Source organism: Carya illinoinensis, chromosome 1 (assembly GCF_018687715.1).
Source record: "Carya illinoinensis cultivar Pawnee chromosome 1, C.illinoinensisPawnee_v1, whole genome shotgun sequence".
NCBI classification, from domain to species: Eukaryota; Viridiplantae; Streptophyta; class Magnoliopsida; order Fagales; family Juglandaceae; genus Carya; species Carya illinoinensis.
Window position 1 is genome coordinate 38,261,025 of NC_056752.1, and position 11,614 is coordinate 38,272,638.

General features: G+C 38.1%; 2 protein-coding genes across 2 annotated transcripts; both read left to right on the forward strand.

Moving 5' to 3' along the window:
- Positions 1 to 1,174: 1,174 nt before the first annotated feature.
- On the forward strand, positions 1,175 to 2,067 carry LOC122302571 (cell wall / vacuolar inhibitor of fructosidase 1-like). The gene has a single exon (XM_043113885.1). The coding sequence runs from the start codon at positions 1,430 to 1,432 to the stop codon at positions 1,961 to 1,963; it is 534 nt and encodes a 177-aa protein (XP_042969819.1). The 5' UTR covers positions 1,175 to 1,429; the 3' UTR covers positions 1,964 to 2,067.
- A 7,064-nt stretch (positions 2,068 to 9,131) lies between these two features.
- Positions 9,132 to 10,074, forward strand: LOC122317784 (cell wall / vacuolar inhibitor of fructosidase 1-like). The gene has a single exon (XM_043134790.1). It carries the CDS (start codon positions 9,376 to 9,378, stop codon positions 9,931 to 9,933), a length of 558 nt encoding a protein of 185 aa, XP_042990724.1. The 5' UTR covers positions 9,132 to 9,375; the 3' UTR covers positions 9,934 to 10,074.
- The last annotated feature ends 1,540 nt before the right edge of the window (positions 10,075 to 11,614 follow it).

An 11,614-nucleotide genomic window follows, 5' to 3' on the forward strand; every position in this document is an offset into this window, starting at 1 on the left:
GTTGCTTCATTATTATCCAAATAAAAAAGGTCTTAATTAATTGTTAATTAGTGTTTTCTCCTTTTCACACTTGTGCGTGTGATAATAACCCACAAGGTAAATTGTGTAAAGGAATCTTCATTTTGGGTAAGCTATCAACATAATGACCACAAAACTTATCCACTCAAGGCAGGAAATTAATACCTCAAAACTTGATAATCATATCCTTCGTCAAATACTTTCTCTCTGATTTTTTATCTTAAGGATCCAATGGTCTTAAGTACATTTTAAATACAAGTGAATCATGCCAGCTAATTAATTGATACCTGGCAATATTAATATAGAGTTTCCATTCAAATGGCCGTGTTGACATGACAATGGTGCCGCGTAATTTATTAAAAAAATATATATTTAAAATAAAAATGCATGGGTCCAAAAATATATAAAGAAGAATACTGAAATTCAAAAGTTTCCTCTACTACTTTTGTGTTTGTATTTTTCTAAACAAATCACGTGATAGTCATTTGAGCAGTAAGGTTCAGACAGCCTAATAGTATTATTCATAGAATTTATAAGTCTTGCGATTTGCAAGATCATTGGGATTGGATATCACAAACATAGAATTTGAGGTTTCTCTTACCATTCCTCCAAGTAATTAAGATCTCAGCTCCTAGTTACAATTTTAACTTTAAAAAACTGGCCTTGTCTAACCCTAATGTTATCCCAGACACAAGTGATCAGCTGGCACAGTGTGCTCATGTAGTAAAAGTGTCGACCCTTGCTCAGCAAGGAAAACATGGATTGACTCGTGATCGTGTTCATGTTCAAAGCAAGAATTTTTTTTGTTACTATTTTTTTTCGAGCACACGAGGATTTCATTTTGTTAGAGCGTTTGATCTTACCTTTAACGCTCATAATAGTTGTGATAATTAAGGTTTGTAAACCTTGCAGAAAATAACGTAAGCTAGCTAGCTGGGAATGGAATTCTCCTCAGCTTGCTTGAAATAGGTCCTAGAGGATTCGGTACTTTATTATACATGTAATCAGAAATTAATGTGAATAATAAATTCAGTTAAAAAAAAAAAAGAAAAAAAAAGGAGAAAATGATCAATAAATTATAATCAAGACTGTAAGAATCGATCTGAATAATTAATAGCCTAAGACTAAATACAGTATCATGACTTTCCTTCCACCGCAGCTTTGGTGCATGAGTTAAGATGAACGTTTTGTTGACTGTTGTGCATGATTAATGAGTTGTAACCTTATATGGCAAGAGTATCCTTAGCAGATTGGAAACATTTGCTCACTTAATTTTACTTCTGCAATAGGTACGTACTGGCCCCATGCTCCTGGCCTATAAAAGGAGCTCGCACTCTGAAGAATGACAATCATCTAGCTCCTAGCATTTCTTTACAACCTTTTGCCCCATCTTCTTTTCCTATCTAAAAATATGAAACTTTTGTTGCTCATCTTTCTTGTTCAAGCTGTTCTTCAGACCATATATCTACCGGCAAGCCAAGGCGCGGTGCAGCCAATGGATGTCGGATTGATTGAGCAAACATGCAAGCATACGCCCCTATACAATCTTTGTGTATCTATTCTTGAATCAGACTCTCGAAGTTCCAAGGCAGACGTCACAGGGCTGGCTCTCATCTTGGTTGATGTACTCAAGGCCAAGGCAACTGGAACTAGGAACTATATTAAGACGCTTCTCCGAGGCAACCTAAAAGGAGATGTAAGGCGTGGCTTAAGCTCTTGTGCAGACCTATACGATAATGTTTTAGAGGTTCTTATCCCGGAAGCCAATGAAGCTTTGCAGAAAGGTAATCCTAAATTTGCTGAGCAAGCTGCAAATGATGCTGGCGCCGAGGCCGGATCATGTGAAAGCAGTTTCTCATCAGGTCATTCACCTCTCACTGAAAGTAACAAATTCATGCAGGATGTCTCATCTGTGGCTGCAGCCATTGTCAGGTTATTGCTTTAAGGGGTTGATGCGTTTTTTGTTATGAACATACCACAGAGATACAAAATGAAATAATGTCTTTAATGGGATATTTTTGGTAGCGTATTTCAATTAGCTTCAATTAATTAGTAGTTAGTCATATTATTTCCTTTTATATTATTATGTGTTTGGCAACAAAAATAATTTCTATATGGAGAGACTTTCATATACAAAAGCCTTAAGAAAGATGGGTAAGCAAGTGGGATGAGACACAAAATTCTCATCTCAACTCATCTAATCATTATAATATTTTTAAATTTCCATACAAAATAGAATAAACAATTCAATTTTGTCAAATCTCAATTAAATTTTTTTAAATTTCAAAACAATAATAATATTAAAAAATAATATTTTAAACTTTCATCTAAAATAAAAAAGTCCCGTCTCACTATCCAAACCTACCCAAGCAACTCTCTCTCAAAAAATTTTCATTTTCAATGAAAATTTGGAGGTCCAGTTCTCTCTAAGTAGCCATCCCTCCGGGCATGAGCATGTCTATTCCTTTTTCTCCATCCTTAGCATCGTCAATGTCCTCTAGTAGATATGCAAATGAGTAATTAATAAGACTATCGTTTACTATGATGATAACAATAATTGATAAGGTGGCAGAGATAGACCCATTTTATGTTACCCTTCAATTCTAATAAAAAGAAAAAAGAAAATGAGTTTATCTTTTGTTTATAACTCGAGAGACCGTGCGCCTTGATAAGGATAAATACACTCTCTCGATAGCCATTAAAATGCAGAAATTGTCTCATACCTGCTTGGTGGCCTCGATTCATCTTATGATCCCATTGTTACGTCCATTCAAACAAGGGATGATCCCATGGAGCTTGAAGATATTTTTGGGCATCTCCTCAATTTTGAGTTACGTCTGCAGCAACATACTCAAGTTGTTGAAGCTACCATCGGTTCTGCCAATGTTGCAACTCGCACGGATCCACCTCGTGGTCCTATTGGTAAGCCATCTTACTCAAGCCGTGCTCCATTTTACTCAGGTTCACGTGGCCGCGGTAGGGGCCGTAGTGGTCGACATGGTTCTCCTGGTGGTCATCGCCCAGTGTGCCAGATCTGTGGCAAAACTGGACATTTAGCTATAAAGTGTTTCCATCGGTTTGATCAGGCATATCAAACCATGCCAAACAACATGTCTACATTTCTTACTGCACACCATGCTCCGACTGATACCAATTGGTATCCTGACACCGGCTCCACCAATCATCTTACCAATGATCTTCAGAACTTGAATCTCCATGCCGAGTCCTATAATGGTTTGGATCAAATTCAAGTAGGCGACGGGGCAGGTTTGGCTATAACTCACATTGGTTCCTCTAAACTTAAATCCTCACAATCTGTTTTTCATCTTCCCAATATTTTACATGTTCCAAAAATTAAAAAGAACCTTATTTCTGTGAGCCAATTTACCAAGGATAATAATGTCTTTATTGAGTTTCACTCATCCCATTTTTTTGTGAAGGACGAGGTCACGAAGAAGGTTCTTCTGCAAGGCACGCCTAAAGATGGTCTCTACCCATTCCCATCTTCCGTCTCGTCGTCATCACCGTCTCAGTCTTTTTCCTGTCAACGTGTTTCTTTGGAAATGTGGCATCGCCGTTTGGGACATCCCAATTATCAAACCGTAAAGCATCTTGTGTCTAAATTCTCTCTTCCAGTTTCCTCAAATAAAACTCCGAGTATTTGTTCTGCATGTCAACAAGGGAAGAGCCATCGTCTTCCCTTCCCAGTTTCTCAATCTATTTCTGCTTATCCCCTAGATTTAATTTTTTCCGATGTATGGGGTCCATCCCCTATTTTATCCACCAAAGGAAATAAATATTATGTTTCGTTTGTTGATCATTTCAGCAAATTTATTTGGCTCTATCCTCTTGCAAATAAATCTGATGTCTTGACTACTTTTTCTCAATTTCAAAAAATGGTTGAACGTCAATTTAATCGCCAAATAAAATGTGTTCAAACAGACTGGGGTGGTGAATTTCAAACACTTAATCGGTATTTTCACAAAGAGGGAATTCAACATCGTGTTTCTTGTCCTCACACCTCTCAACAGAATGGGTCCGTTGAAAGAAAACACCGCCATGTTGTTGAAACCAGATTATCCTTATTATCTCACAGTCATATTCCTCATTGTTTTTGGGATGATGCTTTTCTCATGGCCACCTATCTTATTAATCGCCTTCCAACTGCTCCTCTCGGCATCTCCCCTTTTGAAAAATTATTTCACAAAGCACCCGATTTTTCCACCATGAAAGTTTTCGGTTGTGCTTGTTATCCATATCTCCGACCTTTCAACAAACACAAGTTGGATTTTAGGTCCAAACAATGCGTCTTCATTGGCATTAGTAATCTCCACAAAGGTTACAAATGTCTTGATCCTACCTCTGGCAAAGTGATTGTGTCTCGGCATGTAATTTTTGATGAGTCTCTGTTTCCGTTCAAACCACCCACATCAATTTCAGTCCATGCCGAATTACCCCCTGCGTCGTCCACTTTACTTCCCTTTCTAGTCCCTTCAAACGACAGCTACACTCCTGCCGTTCGTAATGTCTCATCCCTCCATGGTCCCACATCCCACTCAGATACCACCGAAACGCCGTCGTCTCATTTATCCTCTTCCCCTACTGAGTCAACAGTCTTTTCTCCCCCGTTTTCGTCTTCCCCATCGTCCCCTCCAACTGCATCTCCGGTTCCGACTCCATCCGAAGCTGCCTTGCCGACTGAACTGCCTCCATCTTGTTCTCACACAATGACCACCCGATCACAGAACAATATTGTGAAGCCCAAACAGTATCGTGATGGCACTACCAGGTACCCTCTACCCACTGCTCTACTCACCGTTTCCACCATTCCCACTGATCCCACATGCTTCTCTGAAGCCCATAAATTCCCAGAATGGCGTGAGGCCATGGATGCAGAATTTTCAGCTCTCATGCAGCAAGGTACGTGGTCCTTAGTTCCTTATGAAGCTGGCATGAACTTGGTTGGTAACAAATGGGTTTACAAAACAAAACTTCGATCCGATGGCACGCCTGAACGACGGAAGGCCCATCTCGTTGCGAAGGGCTATCATCAACAGCATGGGTTAGACTATGATGACACTTTCAGTCCGGTCATCAAGCCTACAACCATTCGGTTGGTTCTTAGTCACGCCGTGTCTCACACCTGGCCTGTTCATCAGATAGACATAAGCAACGCCTTTCTCCATGGTTTTCTCTCTGAAGTTGTTCACATGCAACAGCCGGTGGGTTATGTCCATCCTCAATATCCCACTCATGTTTGTAAGCTGAACAAAGCCTTATACGGATTAAAACAAGCCCCACGGGCTTGGTTCTCACGGCTTAGTGACAAATTGGTGGCTCTCGGATTTATTAACTCTCAGTCCGACAACTCTCTCTTTGTCTATGCCTCGGATTCACTTATCATGTATGTACTGGTGTATGTCGATGACATTTTAATCACCGGTTCAAACTCAGGTGCCATCACTGATCTCCTTGCTCAGCTCAACTGTGACTTTGCAGTGAAAGACTTGGGGCCGTTAAATTATTTTTTAGGCGTGGAGGTTATTCCTGTATCCGGCGGTCTTCTTCTTTCTCAGAGACAATACATTCTCAGTCTCTTGAAACGCACAAACATGCTAGAGGCTAAGCCAGTGTCCTCTCCCATGTCCTCCTCACAGCAGCTGTCACTTTTTAATGGCAACCCGTGCCCTGATGAAACTTTATTCCACAGTGTGGTGGGAGCACTTCAGTACTTATCGCTTACTCGCCCCGACCTCTCATTTGCAGTGAACAAAGTGTGCCAATTTATGCACAAGCCAACAGACATCCATTGGACTGCCGTTAAACGCATACTGCGGTACCTTAAATTTTCTATTGATTTTGGTTTGCTCATCAAGCCCAGCCCCTCCACACAACTTTCCGTCTATTCAGATGCGGATTGGGCTGGCTCACCTGATGATCGTAAATCCACCTCTGGCTACTGCATCTATTATGGCCACAACCTCATTTCCTGGAGCTCCAAAAAGTAGCCCTCCGTGGCTCGCTCAAGCACTGAGGCCGAATACCGTGCTGTTGCCCATGCTACTGCCGAGACTTTATGGTTATTATCTTTACTTCGTGAACTTCAGATTTTTATTCCTTCTCGCCCGGTGCTATGGTGTGACAACATAGGCGCAACTTATTTGGCTGCTAATCCCGTCTTTCATGCTCGTACTAAGCATATCGAAATAGATTATCATTTTGTCCGCGAGAAAGTTAATAATAAATCATTGGATGTCCGGTTCCTGTCTAGCAAGGATCAAATAGCCGATGTGCTCACCAAACCACTGGTTTCTGGGCGTTTCTCTCATCTACGAGACAAGCTCAACGTGCGACTTCCCCCGTTGAACTTGCAGGGGCGTGATAAGGATAAACTCAACTCAAATTCAAATATTCAAAAGCTTCTAAGTCCATCCCAAAGTCTTCGGATACCGACGTCTCCAACTCAGATTTATAGGAGATAATGTTTACTATTTTATATATATCACTTCATGTAACTGATTCCATCTTTCTTGTAAACAGTTTACTATATATATACACTCTCTCGATAGCTATTAAAATGCAGAGAGCACAACTCAGAATTTCACCTTTGTTATACGCCTAACTCTAGTTTCCAGTACTGTATAATTGCCATTCACCCCACCAATAAAATAGTACTTTGTGATCTATATCTCTATCTAATCGATATCGCGTAAAGAAGCATCCAGCATATCCTAAAATTTTCAGTTTTTAATTGCCTAGAAACTTTGTTGGAAATTGTCAAATCACTTGGCTTTGTTCACTGTTGCAATTTCATTACTTTTCTTGGCATTTTATTTTCCCTTTTCTTGATGGGAACAAAGAATAGAGAATGAATTTACATTATGAATCTTCCTGTTTATTGATGGGAACAGAGAACAGAGAATTAATTCACTGTTTCAATTCTTTACCAAAGTTATGAATGAAAGAAGATTCTAAAAGCTCCCTACAAAATAGGGAACTCTCTCGTTAAGCAATGTATTGACTAATGAATAAACCAAGCAACGTGATTCTCAGTAAAGATATAACAATGGCCCCGATAGCAAACTTAGGAATAGGAAGCTCTACCCGCTGGTCCAGGCTGAGCCACTAATTGGACTAAGAAAATGAACAAGCCTGGTTTGCATATTACTGATTTCTACAATTTTTAATGCCTACTTTTTCTCATTGGGTGCCATGACAAAGGATCATCCGATAAGGGTCACCAAAAATAGTGAATATATATTATGATTAATCATGGGCGGCACCCAACTTTGCTTTTGTCCCGTGTGTTGTCAGAAAATATCTGGTCCCATGAGGAGCACTCCGACTGCTTCATAAGACAGTGATTGGAATTTACATTGCCTCATGTTGGTAATTTTTTTAATACTATTTTTTTTTTTTTTTTTACCGTTAATTTCTTCCACTTTAAGAGCCTGCATTCAAGTACCTTACCTTAATACATGTTTAAGTGGCAACGGGCTGGAAATAAAAGTTGCTGTTACTTTGGATTTTAGCATGGTTTGAAAGCCAGTTAAAGTTGTTAACGTCGGCCCTTTAATTCAATTTATTCATTTTCCCATTTACGTCCCTTTACGTCCAGGTTAGTGTATTTTTGTCCGATATATATATATATATATGTTTGTTTGGTCATTCGGTACGAGAGAAAAATAAAAAATAAAAATAAAAACATTTTTTAGTGAGATATGAAAAACATATTAGTGAGTATATATTTTTTAGTGTACTTCTAGATAAAAGAAATGTGTTTTTTGGTAGAGTTTTGAGTTCAACCACTTGTGCAGAGTTGGTTCGAGCTATACGAGAATCAATTAGACTATTGTATCCCGGAGAAATCAAGTCAAGAGAAATTCAGTTGCACCCGTTAATTTGAAACTTTATACACTGTAGAGGACTTGAATATTCTTAAAGAGAGCGATATTTCTGTAACTCAATCCAAACTGATTTCATTTAAATATTAATTTCCTTATAATTTTTATTATATTAGTGTATATTTCCCTAACACCTCATAATCTTGAAAGTCCAATAAGAAATTCCCAACATCAACTTCCGCCTTACAACTGTCATTGTGCTCCCAGTTTTGTATCAAGTATCTCTTGTCAAGTATAAAGACTGTGCAGTGTGCCTGTATTTCCTTTGTCATCCAAAAACAGGGGTGCAAGTGAATGCTGTTAAAAAGTTTTATCATTTTCTGTTTTATTTTCTATCATCGGTCCAAGTCCAAGTCACCAAGTCTCCAACAAGCAAGAATTTTTCTTGGTAGATATACAATGCTGGGATTTGTATCTCTCATCCAACTTGATTTTCATTTTTTGTTTTTTTTTTTTCATTTCACACAAAGGACATCAGATTACAGAGAAATACACGAGTATAACAGTTTTCTCTATTTTTCTTTGTTAATATTATAACTGGTTTGGATCTCTATAGTCTTCAGCTTTCACGTGCAGATACCTGAATAGCAGGGAAAACAGTCCTTGAAAAAAAATTCCTGACCAACAGATTTAGGACAGCAAATCCTACTTTGTGGGACAGATTAAAGCCGACATAAGATTCATCTACCAGCTGTTAACATTTCAGGCACCGATGTGGACATTAATTAATACAATAATAAAAATGTGTAATTGGTGCATCCGAACTCATTGAACTTGAAATAAATAAGGTTTAAAACGAGCTTGGGTCGAAAAAACAAACTCGACAATCAAATTATATAGGAAATTTCCTTAAACTAAAAGGACCTAAGTATATTTGTTTGGTTGTCTATTGGATGTGTATTAAAAGGACAAAATGCTCTTGCACCTTCAGAGAATGACAAACCTTTTTCAATTTTTGGGCCCCAAAGTTTGGGAACCATTGGTACCAACCAATGTTGGTTGTTAGTTGTTAGTTGTTTGTTACTAGTACAGCAAGGCACTTGTGAAAGATCAAAGCTTGAAGTTAAAAGATGGTTTCTTTTCTTTCCTTTTCTCAAGATGTGAATTATTGGCATTTTTCCAAACTAAATATGCAAATCAGGGGGTTTTAAAAAAGGTGGGCGACCATAGAATTATCAAATATGTAATGTGAATGATGCAAGAGATTTCAACTAAAATGTGGACACAACTCTGATTTCAAACTTGCAAAATATGCAGAGAGAAACAAACCATATATGAGACATCACCTATGCCTATTACTTTAGTATGGGAAAAAATGTTCATATCTGGCAATACAATTGCATAAACAAGTCCGGCAAAGTAAAGTCCCATTTCTCATCTCAGAGAAACCCAATTTCCCTATCTCTACACCTTAGCATCCTCCACTCTTTGTCCATCCAGTCTTCACAAAATAATGAGGAATTCAATCTCTCCAATCTCCATCTTTCTTCTTCTTGTTGTTCTTTTCCCCATTTTCCCTCCATTAACCCGATGCTCCATCCTTCCATTGAATGAAAGTGACAATTTGATAGAGGAAATATGCAAGCAAACACCCCACTATGACCTTTGCCTCTCATATCTGCAGTCCAACCCTCAAAGCTCAAATGCAGATGCCAAAGGTCTAGCCCAAATCATGGGCGATATCCTCTTGGCATGTGCAACGGAGGAACTGAATTACATCGAGGGACTGATTAAGCAGGCCCCAGAACCAGAGCTAGAGCGATCCTTGGCTTACTGTGCAGAACTATACATCCAAGTTGTGAAGTATACTCTCCCACAAGCACTAGATGCTTTGAGTAAAGGTGAGTACAAGTTCGCCAACTATGGCATTGCCGATGCTGGCAAGGAGGCCCAAACATGCGAGAAGAAGTTCTCCGGTTCAACCGATTCACCGGTGACTGATCGGAACAATCTTGTTGAGAATCTCTCTGAAGTGGCCAAAGCCATTATCAATGTATTGTTGAAGGGTTAGTTTATTCTCTTTCTTCATTTATGATAGTGCTTAATTGTCGTGTAATGGGGAATCTCTGCAATAATTGTTCAGAGCCTTTTGTCAGATTTTTATCTGTTTTGTCTAGATGAATGTACCTGGAGCAGCAGTTTCAACCCTAAATTTAGTTTCTTGTATGTACTCCTTGTTCTTTTGTGACCATGGCATTGAAGCCTCGTAAAGAGTTGGGCGGAATGGATTTAGGGTTGGGCTTTGTCGGGTTTTTCTTGCACAGGATTCATAGCAAAGTAGACATAAACTTCAAACGAAATGGCTGTGGAGGGCGGGCTCCATTGTTGGAACTCCTGCCAAAAAAATACAGAGGATTTGTTTATGCATACAACGATAATGCCAATTTTCACTCCAAATATTCTTGAATAAAACCACTTGTCTCTTCTATATAAGCAAATTCTAATTTTTCACAACTTGAAAGATAGTGCAAATTATCGTTGTTCTCACTGAACCACCTTAACATTTTCCAGATTGTTTTAAATTTTTTATTATTTCATTAATTCTTTAAGTTTATCATTCTCTAGTTACAACACCACATTTCCACTCCTACTATTGTAATCATTCACTTTACTCTATTACACTCTCCCCCCTACTATTTAAGTATCCATTTGAAAGTTAGATTGAAGTGAGATCAATTCAGTTTAATCTAATTTTAAACTAAATCTAATATCTAAACACCCAACTCTCAAATCACTAAACTCATCTCAACTCAAAACCTCTTTACTCGTGGCACCCACAATCTTTTTTAACTTCCCATAAATATATTTAAACTTATTTTAACATCCAAACATATTTAAACCTGGTTTAGATTCAAAAATGAGTTGAGATGGTTTTAGATTAAAGATAAAAGTTAAATAAAATATTGTTATTATTGTTTTAGAATTTGAAAAAAGTTGAATTGTTTATTATATTTTGTGTGGAAATTTAAAAAAATCGTAATGATGAGATGAAATGAGATAAGATGAGTTGAGTTGAGATAATTTCCTAATTCAAACCAAGTTTAAACTCATCTTAGGTGGATTCCACAAAACTCATTACATCATTTCAATTCACTACCATTCGTAAAGAATTCAACTCATCTTCAAGTCCCAAGGAGTCGGCTCAAGTGATGAAGGTCTTGATTTTGGGATATCACTCTCTTTAAGGTCTAAGATTCAACGCTCCATAAGTGTAAAATGTAAAAAAAATCCTTTAATGTCACACCCTTAGTGAAAAGCTAATCATTTAACCAGTTTCGTGTAAGGAAATTTCTTAAGATACGGTGCACAAGATCGGAATTTACTCCTTAAATAGGTTTCCTGACATTTAAAAAAAAATATTCAATTCAACTCAACTCAACTCAATATAAAAAACGGAGCCTAAATAATCATTTGTTGCACAAGAAGACCCTTCTATTGTTTTTATTTTCCAAAAACTCTCTAAATCTCCTCTTCCCAAAAGACTTGTCAGGTTCGGCTTCAATCGTTGTCACTGCACAAAAATTTGAACTTTTTATTTTTCTTGCAATAAATTCAGAGACTCGGATTACAACACACTGATTATCTGGTCCAAACTGAACAAGGGAACCCAAGATCATTATTGCCGGGGACGACCCTTTGTTTTTAATTATTAAGTAATATAGGAGGTAACTTCCGAAGTTCAGGTGCTCGCC